Below are 23166 nucleotides of genomic sequence, written 5' to 3' on the forward strand. Positions count from 1 at the left end.
TTCAAATGACTTTTATGTTAGAATTTCTACTTAATCTTCTTTGTTATTTTTTTAACCTTAAAGTTTGAATTATTTTTTATATAACAAAAAGGAGGAGAATTATAAGTTTGAAAAATTAAATTTTAAGAATGAAAAAGGGGTGCTTAAATATTTTCAAAATATTTTTCTTTTTCATCAAATGTTTTTCAAAGGGGGAGCTTTTAACAAAAACCATTTTTCAAAGGTTTTTTTATATCAAAAAGGGGATATTGTAGAATCAATATTTTGATATAACAAATAAGAGGAAAAATATTTTTGGACATAATTGAATTTGTTTAAGCATTGCAAAAATAATTCAAGTTTTTAGGAGGTTTCGAAACCCCTAAGGCGGTAGTAAAAAATTGCCATAAGGTTTCTAAACCCCCTATAGGTTTCGAAACCCCCTTCCAACAATCATATTTTTAAAGACAGGTTTCAAAACCCCCTTAGAAAGTTTCAAAATCCCTGTGCAGAATTGTATATTTTTCAGCTTCCAACGGCTCCAAATCATCCTCAACAGCTATAAATGGCTAGTAACTCATTCTAACATAAAAAAACAAGTTCAGGACACTTTAAGAAAGTTACACAACACCTATCCAAGCATTTATCAAGAGGAAAGGTTTTAACTCTTTTATTCATTTTTCTCTTGTAAATAGTGTGTTTTTAGTGAGCTTAAATTGTAAACACCTTCCTTTAAGAGGTTTCTTGTTTACACTCTTTTTATCCTTTGAAAAAGGGGAGTGGTTCTATCTTAGCCATTGAAAAGATAGATAAATTGTAAAGGTTACTTTTGAGCATAGAAAAAGAAAGAACAAAATGTTAATATGTAGACTTCATTGAGGAACCCTAAGCACTAAATCCTAAGTATTGAATCCTAAACCCTAAACCATCCACCTAAACCCTAAACTATTGTATTATCATATAATATTATAAAGATTAAATTATTATATTATCATTTAAGAGAGTCAAAAAAGAATTAATTTATTAACTTATAACATTTAGAATAATTTATATACAAATTTATCATTCTAAGAGGATCAGATCGATGTTAGCTGGAAATGCAAGTCGAGATATGCTCGGCTGAAGAAATACTTAATTTATTAGGGATAATCATTCGAGAAATCATTCTCAAATTTGGTTTGCATGTATTTCCTTTGTGCGATAAGGATTCATTATTAATAGTGTCAACTATTTACAAACAATGGTGAGAATGTCATTCTCACCTATTTCATTGGTAAGAAACAATTCCCAACAGTTTAGACAATATCATTAAATTTATATTTACATTTATAAAATTTTAATTATAAGATAACCAATTGCATTTAAGGACAAACGAAATGAGTGCATAATAATATATAGAGAAATGTAGTAAATTATTCCTTATTAACATTTTCCATGATAGGCTTTGCCCAATATTAGCAATAACTAAAATGATTTGTCATGAGCTATATAAGACGTTTCACAGTTAAAATTAAATGGTAGATCATGCACTAGTTTTATAAAGCTTGAGATAAACCTATGGTTAATGTGATAATGATTGGCTTACATTCACATATAGAAAAGTAAGCTGGGATTAACACCTACATCAAATGAATGTAAAACAAAGATTAAGTAGCCAAAAAATAGTGGTTGAAGTCGTGTTTTTAGTTGGCTAACTCGAGTTCTTTCACCACTATTTTGACCGACATTAAAAGATGGCGCTCAAACCTATACTTTTTCTAGCCAAGAAGCGAGCTCCTTCGTCGGAGGACATTTCTGACGAAAGAGGGGTGAAGCAGCCTATAGGAACCAGCCTAGGACTTTAACACATTTGATGGACGTGGGGTGAAGCAGCAGGCATGTTATATGCTATCAAAATTTATGCCGCTCTACATGGTTACCTAGATTTGTTTCATCTCAACCTCAGAAAGCTGAAACAAATAACACCAGAATTCAACTTTGTTTAGTTAATCGTTACGAAGAGGAGCACGCCATGAAGAGATATCGATTTCAGCAACTTCCATGGCATTGAGGAACCATTCAGGGACATCTCCTTTAGGATACTACAAGACAGTGCAAAATCTCATATTCAGTTAAAATTATTCAACACATATATACACACGCGCACGTTGCATAGTTCGTGCAGATAGGATGGTATCTATGATGGAAAATCATGATCATGATGCTTGTCAACCATGAAACCAATCGAAAAAAGAGATAACAAATGAATGATAAAAAAAATTACATGATCACCATCCAAGTGTCAAAGCTTGAAAACCTAGATACCAGCCCTTTGCTTCAGCTGCTCAGAAACTTGAAGTTCTGAACTTTTGATGCTTTAAGCTACGATTTGTACATACTAGCAAGCAAGCATAATATACCTTGTTATAGGTGAAAGGGTTTCTAAATAGTAGTATACTGCTCTAAAAAGATTGTTAAGCAAATTTTTTCTTCCCTTGTTTCTGGGGAGATGGTAACTGGTGTAAGGTTAACAACGGGTGATGTGGCAATGTAATAGATGCCCTCGTACTCATATTGGCAGTGAATATAAGACGGTATTTCATCACTTAAACTAACGAAGAAAACGGAACTTCAAAATAATTTTTAAATTTGAGCCAATCACAATCAAAGAATGTTTTGGAAAAATGACAGATTGAAGTAGATTACCCGACAAAATTATAAGATAGAGGATGTTAAGCATGACAGGGAAAACCCTTCAGCATTTTAAAGAAATCAATGGAAGGAAGGAAGTGGGATCAAAATACCATTTTCTGCAAAAAGTTGCATACAAGCCTGTAAAAAAGACTAAGAACAGTTAATTTTCTTATACTGCAAAGAAGGAAATGAGGAAGAAAAATGAAAGTTGGAGAAAGCAAGAGGAAAACATACTCGGGAAACTTCCCCTGGACTATGGATGAGTGTAGATTTCTGCTAAGCTGAAATTGGCAAAGATATACTATCGATCATTAAAATAAAGTAAACATGAAAGCAACAAAGCTTAAAACATATAGACTTTAAGGTTGTACCTGCATCATATAGTATAAATTATGATATGAAAAAAGCTGAGATCCCATAGCATCCTTTGTTACAAGAGAATGAATGTAGACCCTCGTATAGTTCTTGCATACCTATATTGGGCAGAAAGTTTAATATAGCAAAAACTAAATTCATATATTAACAATTTTCAGCAATTTTATCATGTAATGCATACCATACAAGCACATGGGATCAATAGGGCGAGTATCCTCAGCCATCGCTTTGTTCTTGAGTCTAAGCACTCCCTGCATTAAGTGCTTTAATGACATCAGAATACTAAATTCATATTTTAAATAAAATTGGGTATAACTAACAGGCTTTAAATTCATAGGGAGGTGAACGAGATCGAACTTTTAACATTACTATACTATGTTACTCGAACTCAAGTGTTAGTGATAGGATATGTGTCTTAACACATACATCTTCAATTTTTCCTTAAGTTTTTTCACTTATTTGGAGGGTCCTTAGAGAATCATATCCCCGTATCCATGTCTGAAAATATGCTTGACATAAGTTTCAGATACATGTGATCCAAGAAAAATAGAGATAGGTTGTAGATAAAGGATAAACAAAACATGCAAGGCACAAGTTATGGTAATGCATACAATGAGAAAGTCATACGCAAACAGAAAGAATAGCAACTACTGCCGTAAACATCATGCATTGCAACTAGTGACAAAATCGAGAATATTAACTCTCAAAAACTTTGTAAATATATCACCTCCGGGACAAGAGCAGTGCCAAAACGAGCAGTTCGAGTAGGATAAACACAGTCATACATGTCAGCACCCAAGGCACTACAGACAACAATATCCAGTGGATACCCCACACCCTGAAATGAACCAATCATATATATATATATAATGCTTTACAGCAATCTAAATGGAGAAAAGAAAGTGCAATTCATCAGAATCTAAGGATGTAGATTACAGTTATAAAACTCATTTATACCATGACATATCGCGGTTTATCTTCAGGAAGTGCTGCAGTACACTGAGCTACAACACGGCAAAATGAATCTTTATCTTCACCGCCTGCAAGACCACCAATTGCATACCTTTCACACAAGTGAGCTAAGTTAATTCAACTTGTCGTATATTGAATCTTTAGCAGGCAACTAGGTTATCTTAGCTCTAACAGCACCACCCCCCGGCCCCCTAGAGAATAATAATGCTAGAAATTACAGGGATTTAGATATTGGAGTTGTATTTTCTAAAATAATCAATCATTTTATATGCTGGTACTAGTAAAACCAATTATTTTCTAGACCTAGAAATTGATTTAGATATTGAAATGCAAAGTGGAAAATTCTATCGAAACTAGCTGAAGTATGAAACATCAAGATTTGATCATCTGCTGTAAAAGTATATTCAAAGCAAACATAAAATGAGTAGGACTCTATTCAATAGCTTAAACAAACAATTTTTCTTTAGTCAACTCAACCTTTTACTTTTTTACTCCCAGAAAGCAACTCGGATCTTGAAATGTTATAGATCTGATTACATGAACTATAAGTCATCTTCAAAGGAAACATAGCATGCATTATTCCTTGATATAGAATGCACATACCCCGGTAAATTTCGATCCACCAATCCTCGAACACAGATATCCCTGATTAGAACAAGTATCAAAAGGGTAAAAAGTCAAAGTATCATGAAAAGAGGGTAAAACTCACATCAAAAAGCATGGTTGGAAGAAGATCAGAGATTCACCTTAGTACTGGATCTAAACCACCTTGTACTATACCAAACAAATTCTGTTCATGTGGCTTTTTATGAGCTGTCCATAAGATCAAGGCAGCAAAAAAGAGTCTAACTCAATAGGAATGCCACCATTAAGAGAATGAACAAACTACTAATGAATAACAATGACTTAAAATGGACACCAGAAAGAGCCACGTTAAATGAAAGATGGAAAACTGAGAGATCCAAGTGATGACAATCAACAACAACATTAGGTTGCTTTGTATGATTATAACACACTGTAAGAACTTTTTAAAAATACTTTAAAAGACCATGCAAACAAGTCTGATAAAAGATAATCTACCCCAGCAAGCTAGAGGGCAGGCAGACAAGGCAAAATACATATTTAAAACTTAAAACATTGGCAAGTACTATGATTCTCAGCCAAATGGTTAATCTACCATGCGTGAACTATAAGTAATGTTTAGTCTTAACAATGACTACCAGCTATGCATCTGTCTATCCAACGAAGGGTACGATACATGGCCTCCTCAATTCGTGGACCAATACTAGTAGTTTTCACCACATCATCAAGGGCCATTATGATATCTGCTCCAATTCTATTCTGTATAATTGTTAACTGAAGACAGTTAAAATGGAATATTCAAAATATATGAAGACAACAAGCCCAAGAAACTTTTAGAATTTTATGGTGTCACGTGGTTACTGTTAAGGGTTAAAAGATTAAGGGTGCATTTGGTTCACGGAATGTAAGATTACCAGTGGGAATAAAAGATTACCAGGGAATAGGATTACTGGGAATGTTGTATTTTGTGTTTGGTTGATTTAGCAGGAATGTAAGATTACCGTATTTGGTTAAAAGAATAAAAGATTATTGGAATGTATATTTGACCAAATTGTCCTTATTATATATTTGTATAATATTACAAATTGTAAAATATTTATATATTTTCTTTAAAAAATTAAATTCATAATATTATTATAATTTTTTTACAAAATTAAAAATATAAAAAAGGTTTAATGAAAGGGTCATTTTTTTTAACCACTGAACTTCATATAAAATTTTAATTATAGATTTTTTTTTGTAAATCTAAAATAATTTAAGGATAAATTTATAATTTAACCTTCGTAGAATTTTTATTATTCAATGAAGGATATTTTTGAAAAAAAAAATTTAAGGGCATTTTAGTCCAAAACGCCGGTAATGTTACAATACCTAAGGGAAGGGATGTAATGACATTCCCGGTAATATACCCCAAAAAATCTACTATTGGTAATAAAACATTACCGGGAATGAGATTCACGACCAACCAAACATGGGAATGTAGGATTCTCATCCCATGAGAATTTCACATTCCTTGAACCAAACACCCCCTAAGGGTTCAGGGAAAAAAAGGTGAATGCACATACCATAAGTTCTCATAGCAACTGGTCTTTAAATTTTGCTAGATATTTGTACTGCTAGGAAATACCCAAGTAAAAATCATGTCTTGAGAGTAAAATCACTGTAAAGTACACCATCAAGCATCTGACAAACAAGTGCATCCCTTCTTTACAGAGAATCAAACTTTACAGAATTTCAATTCATGTCTTAAAAGATAATTTAGTTGAAAGGCAATCAAGAATAAAAAAAGATCACCTCTCATCCCCTTAATATGACCCAGTGTTACACAATTTAGGGGGAAGAGAGAGCATAAATTTTTGATTTTTTACCACAACATTGAAACAAGAATAACCAATAAAGCACATACCTGGATTTGAGTAGACTCCTCTGGTGTAAGGAGCATTGGAATTCCATCCACAGGAGACTTAGTTAATAAAAAAGAAGACTTTTATGAGTAAAACATCACAAAAAAACAAGAAACACAGAACGCTGCTTGAAGCTGGTACTTGAGTAGATTATTATAAAAAAATTCATGAACACTGAATAAAAATAAATAATAATAATAATAATAATAAAAAACTAAATACCTGAAATTAAAACTGAAGTTTACTGTGGATAAAGGTCCTTAGAGAATGCGGTAATCTAAAATTATAAGAAGCTTGAGATTATGATTTAACGCAGTGTAGTAACAATGTTATCATGATTCAGAGAAAGGAAAACAAACAAACATCGTAGGTTCTAATTTCCACATAAACTGTATACATGCATAAAAACAACGGCAAGTACATGAAAATTTATGGATGAACAATATAATGAAACCAAAAATTTAGAGTAATACAGCAGCATGTCAAATCATATCACGGCCATCTGAAAGCCTCCGGAATCAGTCGGCAATGCCCTAGGCCATCAAAAATAGTTTATTTTTATTTAATTTAGAGTTAATTTTAATTATTTTGTAATATAAAAATAAATATTTTATGATTATAAAAAGTGAAAATAATATTATATATGAATTATTAGTATTTTATGTACTTTAAATTTTATTTTTTAAAAATATTATAAAAAAAATTAGATAAATTACATCATTCATCACTCATTATCATTTCATTCTTATTTTGGTCACTAAAATTTAATATTTTATAATGTAGTCACTCAACTTTGAATATTAAACATTTTTGGCAGTTCAGTCTATCGTTTTTTGTCTAGCACTGCAGTGACATGGTATTTTTTCATTAATTTTTGAACTATCCATTAAACATCGGAAAATATTTTATTAATATTATTTTTCCACTCTGCTCGTGTACTTACCGTCTCTACGCTGCATGATTAGAATCTCACAGTGAGTAGCAGATTTCCTGGTCCTTGAACTCATTAACCGACAAGGCCTTGAACTCATTAACAGATGCATAAAGGAAAAGATCATTCAGAGGTTGCTAGTTAGGTAAAGCTCAAATCTTGGATGGCAAAAAACAAGAGAGAGACTACGAGGGAGGAGATTACCCAACAGACGGGAGCAAGAACCAAGTGAGAATAGACACCACATTAAGGGAAGACATGTTCGGTAGAAAATTGAGTCATTGATATTTCACAACGATGGTCAATGGTGGTCAGAATAGCGACCGACGTGGTGGTCGAAATATGAGTTTATTCATGTTGAGGGAAAAATTAATCAAACCAAATAAAAAATTAAAATATGTTCAACAAATTTTAGAAAAATGAACTGAATTAAATTATATACTCCCCTAGACAAAGTAACGAAGGAGACGAGAAAAAAGAGATTTAACGCATTGAACGATCTTCCATCTACCTACAAAGTATTTTTTTTCTATTTGATAAACTACTTTAATAGACATTGATACTTAAATAAATTTCTTTATTTATCATTATATTTATGACTAAAGTTTAAAAAATATCCTACAATCACAAAAATTATTGATTTATAATAAAATGATCACTCGATCGTTAATCTATATTATTTAATTTCTCAAGTTATCTTGTCACACTTTTTTTCTCAAAAAAGTTTTATTTAAATTAGAAATTTTAAATCTTCATTTTTTTTAATTTGTTAAATTTAAAAAAAATGAGATTTTCACAAAATCATATTACAAAAAAAATCATACGTTTAATTTTATTTCAAAACCTCTTATATTCTCATTTTTTATTTCAAAATCATATCATTATTTATAAAAAAAAATATAATTTAGTTACTTAATTTTGTATTAAGCATAATATTATGAGGATTTAAAAAAACGTCTTTAATATTGTAATCAACATTACTTTTATTTTGTTTGACATATTTTACATACAATGTGATCTTTAAAATGAGAAAAAAAATATTTTGATCAATTGATTAATATAAAATAGTATTGATAATTATGTGCTGACGCATCGATTAGGGATGAGTATTTTATTTGGACTGTTCGAGTTTCAACCCAATCCAACTTAGTTTGATTGATTTTTTTTTTTTTTGGAAAATCGGGTTTGTTTAGATTTTTTAAAAGATGTGGTGAGGTTAGGTCAAGTTTAGTTTTAAGATAAAATAATCAACTTGAACTAATATAACATCAAAATTATCTCTTATATATTTAAGAATAATTGCAATAATACACATTTTTATATTATTATTTATTGTATATTTATTTTATCTAATAAAAATGAATTGTATATAGAGGTTGCAACGGATAAATATTTTAATCGAAAAAATTTGATTGAATGTGATTCTCCTAAACTCAGGTCGGATTAGGTAGAATAAAGGTGTTTAATTTTTAGGTCATGTTTGGGTATGCCGAAAATTTGACTTGATTCAACCCATGGCCTCCCTAATAGTTCACTATACTAATATGACAGTCAATAATATTAATGTGACAGACCATAGTAGATGATGATATGATAGATAGACTTAATTATTTTTTTATTTTGAAGATTTATTAAATTTTTAAGAAAAAATAATTTTTTTCTCAATTTAAAAGACCATCTTAAATACAAAATAAGTGTATGTTTAATTAATTAATAAATAAATGTTTACGAGCCATACTATTCTTTTCAAAAGTAGGACCTCATAAATTTGAACTACCTAAATTCCCTTTTGAGATTTCTTGAAAGTTTTATATTTCTCCAAATTTACAGAAACATATAAATCTAATATTCTTTGATTTTTAAAACCTTACATAAAAGTCCATTATCTAAAAGACACTCTTAGTTTGAAGGGTGAATTCAATACAACACACAGTCGACCGATTTAAGGTGCTACACGAAACCACCGAAGTGGCTAACTAACTTTAACTTATTTTCTCTTGATTTAAAATGACCATAAAATAAACTGAAATATAATAAAAATCTTTTCACTGAGGAGCTCCAAAATAAAATTTACACTTCAAAAATATTACAGATCAACTTAACTGAATCTACTACTCAACTAAATAATAATGTTTACAAATATACATGCCCAAATAAAAATGCTGAGACATACATCTTATCTGCACTAGATTGGTCTGGATCTTGGTCTATCTACTGCTTCCCAACTACTTGATCTACTAACCTACCCACGGAAACATCTGAAGGCTGAGCTAGTTAGTTCAGCGCCACACTAACGGCTAAAACATACTTACTGTAATTAACTGAAAGGCATAAACATTCAAGTTTATTGTTATATGTTCTACTAGCCCACCCTTTGAGTGTTGGACCTCGCGCCCAAGCTAGTCTGCTTTAAAACTGCTTTAGTGAGTATTCTCAAATACTCACTCTCTATGCTATGGTAGACATCATGGTGCAGTTGAGGGTTCTGCATCTCGGAGCTCACACACCCCTCTAGTCTACCATGGATATGGCCCCCAAAATTCTTTGCATCAGAAACGATACCCCTGACTAACCCACTATTTCTTCTAAATAATATTAAGGCCTCCACAAATATAGCTAGTCAGAAAGGCCTTGACCCTACCTAAGGATATCCGGACTGAATCTATACTGTCGACTCTGCTAACTTTTCTAAAGGAACTCGGGTGTCCTGGTCGTTTTCCTGAGCATTCATATAAGGCTAGTTTTATTTCTCCTAACTTTAACTTGTTTGTACATTGAAATTAACATTAATGTTCTCACTTGTAGTTTTAACTGAATAATTACTAAAGTGTTGGGGTACCTTAAGTCTAAAACGCTCAAAAATCGCCTTTACTGCTCAAAACAGACTGAAAGTATCGATATTATCCCTAGAATATCGATACTCCTGCTAGAATTTTGATACTTTATATAATAACGATACTTTTAAATATTTTGTTCTACCCAGTTTCGAAAGTTTCTAAGAGTTTCGAAACTATGACCCAAAGTTTCGATACTCTTGAAAGAGTATCGATACTCTTGCCCCAAAACTCACGAATCTGCCCAAAATGAAGAACAAGTATCGATAATATCCCTATAATATCGATACTCTACCTGCTGAAGTCATAAAACAAGTATTAAAACTCTATTTTTTCAATCTCAAATACCCTAGTTGTAACACCTCCAAAATCAGACTAGTGACTGAAATGAAAGTTTTTGAAATTTAGTAACTAATTTAAGAAAAATGGAAAAGTTCAAGGACTTAAATATGAATATTTTGGTACTAGATTAAATAGTAAATATGGAAGGAGTGAAGGGCATTATGGTAATTTCAGCTTAAAGGATATTTTATCTCATTTATTAAGAGATAAACACGTGGGATTTGAGAGAGATATCTGGAAGCTTATTTTTTCTTTCTTTCTTCTTCTTCCTGTTTACTCCAGCTCCAAAGGTGAGTTAAGATTTAGTTGTTTATTTCTTGGATTTTAAGTTGGGTTTTGTTCTTTGAGTGCTAATTAAGCTTAAGGAAAGCTTAAGTGGTCTTAAAATTAAAAGATGAAGGAGTTAGGAATGATTAAAAATAAGAGGTTTATAAGTGAAATATTGGAAGAAAGTTAGTAAATAAAGTTTGAGACTAGAATTGACTTCTCATCAACTTAATTAAGAAGTATGAAGTGTTTTGAACATGTTGGAAATTTGGTAGGATTCTTAAATTCAAGATATAAGAGGAGATTTTGAAGATAAAGATGTATTAGATGAATAGAAATTGGTTTGAGTATGAGTACTTGAGTTAATAGTATAAAAAGGAATAAGACATGAAGGATTTAAGCTGATATGAGTTAATTTTCGGGTTTAAAAAAGTGAAATATGGGTTATGAGTAAAAGAGTGATATTTGGTATAGAGGTATCGATACTGGTTAAACAGTATCGATACCATAAGCTTGAATTTGACAAAGACATTCATGGGGTGTCGATACTTGGGAAGGTAGTATCAATACCAAGGGTACCGATACCATTAGGTCAGTATCGATACCATTTTTGAAATGAGGATTACATAATGCAAAATGGGTATCGATATCCATGCTTGGTATCGATACCACAACTAGGGAAGTATTGGTATCATACTTTGGGCACCGATACTACTTCAAGTAGAAATGGAATTAAGCCTTTCTTTAGTTTGAATTATTAAGGATCGAATTATGGTATTTAGAATGCTGATATGAGTATCCAATGTATATTTATGTAGATATCGATCGAAAACAAAGTTCTGACAAGTCGCTAAAGTAGGAATGTCCGAGAGAGCTATCAGAGATTGATATTGTCTAGTGAGACCAAGGTAAGTACATGATATTAAGTATAAGTTATGTTAGGGAATTAAAACTTGCGATGAGTCTAATTCCAATATTAGATTATATGAGTACCGAATACAAGCATGTAGTGATATGATACTTATGTGTACCTGAGTATATGCATATGTCTGTTAGGTGCATATCCATATGTGATCTATGTGAATGCATGAATGTATAATAAATATGTGAATATGATTCAAGGGTGATAATAAATTATATGATCATAAGAGATAAGATATATGATAAAAGATATGTGAAAGGGATATATGTGATTACATGTCTATATGAATACAAGAAAATGTGACATGACATATATGTGATATGAGATTCTATGAGAATGTTACATGATATATATGATATGAAAGTATGAACTTATATGACTATGTGATATGAATATGCATATGTGACAAACATAAAAGATAATGCCCATGTTATTTGTTATAAGAGCTAGGGGTATAGTTGGCAAGCCAAGAGTCGAGGGTTCTACGTGGTCATTCGATACATATATGTAATCCTTTGGAACATATATTCGGTAATTTGGTACACCTATTTGGTCCATTGGAATATGTATGTGGGCCTTAAGGAGTGGTCCTTCGGGACATATGTGTTATATGTGGTCATTCGGGACATCTATGTGGTCCTTCGGGACATTTCTATGTGGTCCTCCGGGACAAATCCTATGTGCCCCTAGTGAGAATTATACGAGTTGTGGTGACAATATTAGTGCACAACCTCTATATACTCACATACCTTAAGTTCTCAAATGTATACATGGGTTTTAAATAAAGAATAAATAAATAAGCCTAGTATGATGTTATATGTGTTTCTTTTTCAAAATAATATATGTGTTTTATGATATGTATATATATATATATATATATATATATATATATATATATAAATGATAAGTACAAGATCATATGATAAAAGGAATGAATGATAATAATGATATGTGTGCATATAAGTTTTGTGTTACATGAAACGTACATGCATTTGTTAAGTAGTTATAGTTTTCATTATTTATTTACATGTCTCACTAAGTCTATGACTTAGCGTGTGAGTGTTTCACACGTAGGATCCGAGAAGTTCCGCAAAGAAGATAAGCAGAGGAGACATCATAATTTCTGCAAAGATCATATCAGAAGAATTAACAGTAGGTTTCCTTGTTGTGTTATAGTGTTGGCATGTATTTAAAGAACTAAATAGTAGAAGCTCTGAACCGTTTTGTAAACTTTTTTCAATAATATATGTAAATTATTTCGTATGTTTAAATTATATATGAATTTTCCTCTATTTTTATATAAGAAATGGTTTGAAAGGTTGATGTGACATCTCAGACTCGTATTCGGGTCGAATACGGGTTGAGGGTGTTACACTAGTGAGGTCCCCAAACATTCTTTAAAGTCTTATGTAAATACAAGGATCATAAATAAGGCTTTATACCATGCTTATAACATCAAATGAACAATCTACCATGGAAATTGCTAAGCATGCTTTAAACTTAACATTATATGCTAAAAACTAGGATTCTTTATTTAAACTTAATCAAAAACTCAAAAATAATGATACATAAAAAAACCATCATCAATATTAAAAAAACATCTACACTAACATAAAAATTATATAATAATAATAAGTTGTTAAATTGAATTAAATAATATTAATAAAATAATTAAAATCATACTCCATTATTTTCATTAAGTTGTGATTATTTTCCCTAGAGTTGAAAAATAAAAAATTGGACCAACAACGAGCAAAATCATAACGGTAAGCAGAATTTTTATTCATAAATATATTGGGAATTGCTTTGATCCAAGTGAATTTCCTCTTCTTTTTAAATTAAAACAGAGAGAAATAATAAATAAAAATAATGAATTAAATATAATACTACTAGGGATGGACATGAGATCCGACCTGAAGAATTTCGATCCAATCGGGTTCGATTTTCTTAAAAAAATTTAAGTTCGAATCGGGTCTGGTCGGATATTTTACAGGTTATGCTTTGGTTGAGTTGAGCTTGGGTTTAGGGTGAAAAATATCTGACTCGACCTGAACTGACCTAAAAAATTTTAATTTTACCTTATATATTTATGGATAATTGTAATAATACCCCTATGTATATTATTTTTTGGGTAACTACACATTTAGTACCTAAACTATCAGTTTTGGTTCGTTTTAGCATCTAAACTTTTCATTTTTTCAAAATTGTACATAAACATTTAGTTTTTGTTTCATTTTAGTACGCTACTGTTAAAAACTTAACGGGTTTAGTACCCAAATTATCAATTTTGGTCCGTTTTAGTACCTAAACTTTCATTTTTTTTTCAAAACTTAACATTAAATTTTGAACAGTTGCACTAAAATGAAACAAAAACTAAACTTTAAGTATGATTTTGAAAAAAATTTGAAAGTTTATGTACTAAAATGGATCAAAACTGATAGTTTAACTACTAAACACATAATTTGCCCTATTTATCAATTAAATCTCTATTTTTATTGAATAAAAGTAATATTTTTAATAAATATATCATTTTGAGTTGGGTCGGGTTGAGTTTGGATTTTATCTAAAAAATGTGGGTTGAGTTCGAATTGGGTGAAATGTGTATATTTTTCGGGTCAGATTTTGATCAAGTGGATTATATATAATTTTTCGGTCGGATTGACCGAAAACTCGACCCAATCCGACCCATACGCATCCCTAAATATGATAAATCGAATGTGATTTATATTTAGTTCTTGAATGTATTAAAAATTTTAATGTACTTATTTTTATGATTTTTTAACAAAATTTACAGTTTTGAAGTAGATATAATCTACTAACAAAATAGATAGAAATAATTTGATAAAATATATATAATTTAAAGACAAATGACTCATTAGGTCATGAAATTATTAATATAAAGATAAAATTATTGAATTATTAGATACATTTTTTCACTGAACAGTTTACAAAACGAATGCTTAAAACCAACGCGTTTTGTAGTTTACAAAAACGATAAGGTAGACGCTTGAGATTCTTTGATTGTGATCCTCAGTGGACACATGTATGTTAATAACGTTTTTATCTCTTATTCTCTTGAAAATATAAATTTATATTAGTAGTTAAAAAAATCGTTATTGTTTTTAATGATTATGAGTTCGAGCATCAGCGACTATAATAAAACGTTTGAGTATTAATTGTCAAATAATTGAGAGTATTTAAAACATATACTACTTTCTGATCACCTTTCATTACTATTAATAAAGGTAATAATATGCAAATAAATGAAATTGAATTGAATACATTATTTTTTAAGTAAAAATATGCTAAATATAAAAATATTATTAATGGGGTATTTAAAACAATAAATTAAAATTTTTACATTTAATACTATATTAAAATTGTTTTTATTCTTTATTTTATTACTTATTTAGTTTCAATATATTAAAAATGTCAAGATCACATAATTTTATTAAATTAAAGAGGTATTAATTAATTGATAAATTAATAATTTATTAACTTTTAAAAAAATGGATGTCACTTATTGAATTATTCGGATGAAAATGATACATGTTCAGATGTTCAAAGTTTAAAAGAAATTTTAGCTAATATTATTAAAAATCATATTGAGGATGAAATTAAAGATGATACAGTGTTTTTGCAACCAATTACGCAAAAATAATCAGCGACAATAACTCTTCACAATTTTTGTTACAATATGAGAATGTTACAACAGGACTTTTGGATGTAGTAAGAAAAGTTAGAGATAAAATACAACTAGATTTAAATCTTAAGAAAAACAAACAATAATAAAATCATATTTTACTAAGTTGTCCTAGTTGTATTTGTAATTTTATAGAATTATTAATTTATAATATTGAAGGGACCATAAACTTATATAAATGTCTTCCCAAGTATTTTTTTTATCTCAAAATCATACTTAATGTTAGATTTTGATTTCATTTTTGGTGATCCACCGTTGAAATATAACTATTGATATCTTTTTTATTTTTTAATAATGACATGGCATTAGTTTATTATGACATGTTAGAATCATTATTATTATTTTAATAACATAGGATCAAAATAAAATAAAAAATTAAACGCTATCTATGATTTTAAAAAATAGTTCGATGTCTAAATCAGAGCAAAAGTAATAATAAGGGCCACTAAACGTGTAGTTTACCCTTTAAGTTTTTTTTTAATATGTCAAAACCCAGCCCAAGGCCTAAACCTTCTATATAAACCTCCTTTCCTCTCTCTCCTTCTTTTACCCGACTGCCGCTTCCTCAATTTCTCATATTCTGTGTGTTTACTTCTTTTATCTTTTAAAATTCTACAATGGCGAAAACTTTAGCTTGCTTTGTTCTCTTAGCTCTCATCGTAAGCTGCGCTCTCGGGCAGGCTCCAAGCTCCGCCCCAACCAAGTCACCGCGGTCTTCTTCTCCGACTCCAGCTCCCAAGGTTTCCCCAACCACGTCTCCCACCGCTACACCAACTGCTTCGCCGCCGTCAACAGCCACCACTCCTTCTTCAGCACCAGAATCTTCTCCAGCTTCCTCTCCCCCGGCTCCTCCTATGTCTCCGGCTGGCTCTCCCACCGTCGGTGCTTCTCCCACCGGCGCTCTCACTCCATCCTCCATCAGCGGGTCACCTGGGACATCTCCAACTTCAACTCCGAATGCCGCCGCTTTGAATAGAGCCACCATCGCTGGATCCGCCGTTACTGCTGTTTTTGCAGCTGTCGCTTTTTTCGCTTAGATCTGATATTTGCGGATTGTAGGATTTGATTTGATTTGATCGATTTTTTTTTTTACTTTAGGCCCATTGTTGAAATCTCGTATTGAGTTGTGGTAGCGTATTTCTTATGTTTTATTTAATTTTATTTTGACGGGTTTGATTTTATATGTGGATAGCCTGGTGCTATTTGACCGTTGAGATTTGATAATAGTTTGTCATTGTTAGTTATTATAATTAATTAAATGTATTTCTGTATCAAATAAAGTCGGATTTTGAATAGATTAATGGAGTGGAAGAAATAAAAGACGAAAGCGAGTGATGAACGTTGTGAGTGTGTGGAAAGTGGAGAGCAGGGGTACTTTATTGTCTTTTATGCTACCCATTTTTGCAGGACAGGACAGCTGTTTAAACGTTGTACGTTTTTTAAGGGTTTTCTCGTCTTTTGCTAGGTCGGGCAGGTTGGGTCTGGGCGGGGAGACAACAAGTGTCACGTAGTAACAGTTGTTATGGGACAACATGTTTCGCTTATATTCAAAATGAGGGATTAATTTTTTATTAAATTAAATGATTATAAAATAATATTTATTTTAAATAATTAATAATGAATACAATAATAAATGTTTGAACTTTTAATTTTTAGAAATAATAATAATTCTTTTAACGATAGAGGTAATTTAGTATATACAATTAGGGATTACCCTAATTTTTAAATCTAAGTCTAGTTTTTTAATTTTATATTATATATATATATATATATACATCACATAGGGTTATAGAATAGAATATATAATCAATATCATGAATATTTATAATTAAATTTAAATAGAAATTTAAACAATTCAATTTGGATTTTATATATTCGATTTAACTCAAAAAAATTTCAAATAAAATTTAAATTGTAAATTAAGACTCATTAACTCAAATAGCTTGATTTTTTTGTCTCGACTCGATTGAATACTCCCTTTCTATTTTCAACCTAATTAAGTTTCTTATTTTTTTTTCTCAATCAATTTGAGTTGAATTAAATTCAAGCCAAACTCTAGTAATCTCAATCAAATTGAGTCAAATCAAATTTGAGTTAAACTCTAATAATCTCTACATTGACATAAATTCTAAAAGTATAAAGAGTTTGGAAAAAAAATTCAAATTCGATAAAATATTCAAACTTAACAAAAAATAAATTATTCACCTTAAAAATCAATTCTTTAACGATGAGGATCAACTACATCCAAGTCTTGCTAAATTTGAGTTTAATGTTCACATCAAAAGAATCATTAGGCTTAAATGCACCATTTCCCTCCGAATATGTCATTTATACCGAGTTGTTTATTAAAGTATTTTTCGAACGTTTTGTCTCTTAAAGTTTAAATTATTACCTCATTTGTCTCAAATTGTTAACTTTATTAAAAACATTGAGGATAAATTACATGGTCACTCAATTATTCCTACAATTCCGTTTGGTTACCCAACTTTTTCCTTTCAAAATCGTCACTTAACCTATATGATTTCTTCACATGCTTCCACTTTCTTGTATCTTCTTCTTCAAAGCAAATCCATGCATTCATGTTTGTTCCAAAGCTTTCTTCGATTAGGCTTTCACCCCCTAAAATGCAACCCAATATATTATCTCAAGAATTGAAGACTAGATATGGTTTCATCAACACGATCCCAACCGGAAAAAAAATTAACGAGACACCATTGTTTCAGGCTAACTCGTTTGTCAATGTTGATAGAGTATAAATGGATTAACTCGTTGCTCTGTTTGGCAAACAATTAATCCATCTATGAACTTTAAGTTGAGCAGATTATTTATGAGATGTTTTAATACCAGTGTAAGTCAATGTTGATAATTTAGTAAATGAAATGACTTTCATCGATGTAAGTTAGTATTATTAGTTAAATCGGTTAAAACTAAATAATGCTCACCCTTACTAATGTATTTGATGTGAAATCAATGTTTACTAATGCTTACTAGAGATGAATTCATCAATATGATCCCAACCGGAAAAAAGGTTAATGAGACATCATTGTTTCAGGCAAACTCATTTATTTCAATGGCTACCTTATAATTTTATGTTATATTAGAGGTGGCAAGTAGAGATGATAAAAACGTCAGAGAACAATGAGATAAGTGGAACACCTTACTCCTTAACTCCATCAATATGGTGTCAATTCTCACTACAACAACCATGTCTAATGTTGTTACTGCAACTAGAGAAGATGGTGCCGGTGCTAGGTTTTCTCTTTTGGTTTTGAAGTTGACATTCACTGTTATGTTCTTATCAACCACTGAGATGTTAGTATTGATGAACAAGATTCAACCCAACTTTGCACTTCCAGCAAAATTTACCATCGATGTATAGCGAGAAAAATGTCATAATCACTAAAATGAGAACAATTTGAAATCCAACTAATCTCGTTAACGAAGAAGATCAATGGTTGATGAAGACACTAAAAGAGCTTTGATGAAACATTTCAATACCTTGAAGAACAATTATGATATTCACAAGTGAAAGAAAAAAAAGTTGGGTGAGCAGAACGAAACTGTAGGAATAGTTGAGTGACTAAGAGGTTTTTTGTTTGGCTCTGAATGAAATCATTCAGCGCTGAATGTTGAACCGTTCAGCATTCAGACTGTTTGTTTCTCACCTCTGAATGATTCAGTGTTGACTGATTCAGCAAAACAGTGGTGCTGAATGATTCAGCAAAACAGTGGTGCTGAATGATTCAGCATTTAAACATTCAGCGCTTAATCATTCTGAAGTAAACAAACAATCCCTAAGTATATAATTTACACTTGGTATTTTTAACGGACTTAACGATTTGGGATAAGCGAGGTAACTACCTAAACTTTAAGGAACAAAACGTCTCGAAAAACACTTTAAGAGGCAACTCGATACAAATAACATACGTTCGGGAAAATGATGCATTTAAGAGAAATCATTATAAGTGTCAATTTTACTATCACTACGGGTAGTATCATGCCATTAGTGTTTCGTGGCATGGGCCCAATGTCCATCAGTGTTTGAGGCCATTGGATAAACCGCGGTGCCTGTTTTGTTGTCATTTTCCAACACTTTAAATCCATAGTATGACCACTAGGATAATGGAGCACCCGAGAGGGCAACTAAACTCCAATGGAGACTTGCCATCCTCAATGGTACACCATTAAGCAAAATCCACACTTTCCTTACACGATTGGAACCCTTGGCATGAATCTTGAACTCGATTATATTCGGATTCAGAAGTGAACACCATATATTAAATATCCGAATATGTTCTCGACATTGATATTTCGAGGAAAAAATATAGCAATTGTTAATATGAGCATGGAAAGGATTAGAGTTGAGCCGAAGAACACTCAATTTACTCCCAAGTGTCACCAAAATAACACAAGAGAGCTCAAATGGCTGAAACATTCATTTACATATGTTGCTTACCTACGGAGTAACAAACAACCACCTCTTTGCTCCGAGTATAATCAAATTCAACTTCATTCTACGGCTTCTTGTTCCGAATTGAGGTTCAACTCAGCCGATTTATCATCGGATTGTGAACTGTCGTCCGATTGAACTTTCACGAATTGTCGACTACGTTGCACTCGAATCGTTCTTCCCATAAACATCTGCAATCACAAACTATCAGTTTCTTGACTAAAGAAAACAAAGAAATAAACAATCGAGAAATTTACTAAGGAAGTACCTTCCCTTGGAAAGCAGACAGTGCAGCATCAGCTTCTTTCTTGGATTTGAAAGATACAAAGCCATAGCCAGATGACTTTCTCGGATTATCATGAAATATAACTTCAGCAGAAACAACGTTAGCGCCCTCAGAACTGAAGAACTCTTTAAGATGTTTAGTCCTCACTTCATACGAAAGATTCGCCACAAACAAATTGAATGCCGGCACTGGCTTCGGTTTATCAGGTGGAGGAGCTTTCTTCTGCTTAGGTTTAGCATAATTGAGCCTTAAAGTACGACCCTCGAATTCCTATATCAGTTTTAAGGAAACAAATCGATTATCTTCCTTGTTAAATGATGTCAGAGCAAGGAATGGACGGAGAGGGTGCTGGAGGTGTGCGGTTTCACCCCTGGAAATTTCAAATTCTCAAGTAATTTAGGATTTATTTTGTATTTTCTATTGATGATCTATTTTATACCTCTGAAATTTTATAATTTCGCACCCTCTAAATTTCTAATATCTTCCGAACTTCGCGCCTCCGGGCATAAAATAGTGCGTTCCTTGTGTGTCATAGTATACTCTCAACCATTAATTAGTCAGGGTAAATTGCCTCATACACTGAATTCATCAAGGATTTGCTAACGAGTGCCTTAAGAGCACTTATTAAACTATTATCTTAACGAGTGCCTAAAAATTTAGAAGTTCCCTCTGACATAAAATCTTTACTTCATCCCAGAATTCCCGAGTAATATTAGAGAATAATCAAAGGCAATAAATATGCTTACATAGGACTCAAGATTATTGAGAGCCGCAAGAGCCTCCTCAGGCGAAGCCATGGAAACAAAAGCCAATCCCCTATTTCTGGTCTTGTTATGCATTGAAAGCTGGAAAACACACACATTCACATCAATACACGAACCACGAATCAAAACAAAAACAAAAAACAAGGCAAACCCGAGAGAGAGAGAAAAACCTCAACATCAACGACAGTGCCATATTTCTCGAACAAAGAACGAATGTCTTCGACGGTACAACTCCAAGGCACGTTCTGGGCAATCAATCTGGTTTTTGATAACTCTTCTTCTTCTTCTTCTTCTTTCACTTGTAAAGCAGGGTGTTGGGTAGTGGCAGAGAAATGGAGGACGAAACTGGTAAATGGTGTAGCTTTGAAGCGAAGAGTGGCGCTGAAGGGAGAGAACGGATGAAGAAAACAAGCGGAAGAGATGTTGGGGATGTGGGTTTTAGGTTTATGTTGCAGAGAAAAAAGAGAAGATTGGTGGGGAAGTGGGAGCAGAGCCATCGGGAAGATTAGTTCAGCTCCGGTTGGGGTTGAAACGATGACTTGGTTTGCTGAGGTTTTTGACAGGGAGAAGGCGAATGGATAAGGGTTAAGGAAACTATAAGAAAATGGGTAAAGTACACTAGAAATCCCTAAGCTATACCCAATGATTGTTTTTCCACTTAACTTTCAAATATTATAAAATGGCTATCAAATTGTTGGCTAAATCCAAAAAATAAGTGTCTGAACTATGCTGCGAAAAACGTTTTAGTACCTAATGAATTTTTCGCTAGAAATAGGTTACTAACATTTTCTCGGTTATACTTTTAGGTACCTATTGTTTATTTTTTAATTTTTTAATAATAAAATTATTATTTTTAATTAAAAAATAAAGAAAATAATAAAGGTTTAATTTATTTAAAAAACCCAAATTTTTACTAAAAATATTAAAATAACCCCTAAAAACTAAAATCTCTCATTTCAACCCCATTATCAACTATCGCCAGTCATCTCCGGCCACCATCGTCATTGCTGAACGATCACCCACCTGTCACCACCCACCCATTGATCAATCATCGTCCTTACCGTCACCCAAAATCCTTAAATTTAAAATCCCCAATATTTAAATCCCTAATTCTCAATTTTAATTTCTTAACCCAAACGATTCGTCGGCCATCTTCGGCCATCGTCGTCGTCGTCGAACGGTTGGGTTTTTATCGAAATTGTACGGTGGTTCGAATGGTGGCAGCGGTATCACTTATGGACGACAGAATCGACCATAATCGACAAAGATATATGATAGTGGATTAAAAACTAGCGAACATTTGAACGCTTCTTTACGACAAACGATGATATGTTACGACGAAAGGTTAATGAGGGTTTAATCGGGGGTTGACATCGGTGCCGATGATGGTGGTGGTGCTAGTCACCGTCCGTCGGTCGACCTACATAAAAAGGGGAAGGGGAAAGGAGAAGGGGAGAGGACATGAGGGGGTGGGTGAGTGCTTTTTTTTTACAATTTTTTTAATTTTTTAAAATATTCTCAAAATTACCAGAACGTGACACGTGTCTCTTAACAGAGATATTTAACGGCAGTTAACAAATGGGCACCTAAAAATATACCGTTGAAAACATTAGAAACCTATTTTTAGCAAAAAATTCTTTAGGTACTAAAACATTTTTCGAGGCATAATTGAGACACTTGTTTTTTTATTAAGCCTAGTTTTTTTTAAATTGTTATAAACTTTCATTTTAATATTTTCTTAATATTTTTAACAATAATTAAAAAAATCAGAAAAACTATTTTTAGAAAAAGATATGAAATTTTTCTTTATTTTACTCAATGTGTTTTTTAAATAATTTGGGATGTTTGTAAAATAGTATTTGTTCAGAAATCTTTTTAACATATTAACAACACACACCTTGCAGACACAATATTTTGAATTGAAATCCTCTAATAACATTTTCTTTTACAACTGAAGCTACTAAGGGCCAATTTGATATATCTTTTGAAAATTGACTTTTAAAAGTGTTGTATAATCGAACTTTTAAAAGTATTTTATTATACATTAATTATATCAATTTAAACTATAAAAATATAATTATAATAAAATTATATTTTATATAACTCATTATTAATATTTCAATATATAAATCATAAAATTTATTTATTTATAAATAAATAAAATAAATTATTTTTTAAGGAT

The 23166-nt window shown here is 31.5% G+C and overlaps 2 protein-coding genes and 1 pseudogene across 2 annotated transcripts; 1 reads left to right on the top strand and 2 right to left on the bottom strand.

Moving 5' to 3' along the window:
* Window positions 1–1905: 1905 nt before the first annotated feature.
* LOC120126280 lies at window positions 1906–6523 on the bottom strand (annotated as a pseudogene).
* Window positions 6524–16034: 9511 nt separating this feature from the next.
* LOC120126306 (classical arabinogalactan protein 5-like) lies at window positions 16035–16705 on the top strand. Its single transcript, XM_039144530.1, has one exon. It carries the CDS (start codon window positions 16102–16104, stop codon window positions 16519–16521), a length of 420 nt encoding a protein of 139 aa, XP_039000461.1. The 5' UTR covers window positions 16035–16101; the 3' UTR covers window positions 16522–16705.
* Window positions 16706–19874: 3169 nt separating this feature from the next.
* On the bottom strand, window positions 19875–21576 carry LOC120126311 (28 kDa ribonucleoprotein, chloroplastic-like). The gene is made up of 4 exons (XM_039144533.1): window positions 21155–21576; window positions 20967–21065; window positions 20203–20490; window positions 19875–20125 (listed from the first exon to the last, which is right to left on the bottom strand). The coding sequence occupies exons 1-4, from the start codon at window positions 21479–21481 to the stop codon at window positions 19994–19996; spliced, it is 846 nt and encodes a 281-aa protein (XP_039000464.1). The 5' UTR covers window positions 21482–21576; the 3' UTR covers window positions 19875–19993.
* Between the last annotated feature and the right edge of the window lie 1590 nt (window positions 21577–23166).

The sequence above is a fragment of the Hibiscus syriacus genome, unplaced genomic scaffold (genome assembly GCF_006381635.1).
Source record: "Hibiscus syriacus cultivar Baekdansim isolate YM2019G1 unplaced genomic scaffold, ASM638163v2 tig00110457_pilon, whole genome shotgun sequence".
Lineage (NCBI taxonomy): Eukaryota > Viridiplantae > Streptophyta > Magnoliopsida > Malvales > Malvaceae > Hibiscus > Hibiscus syriacus.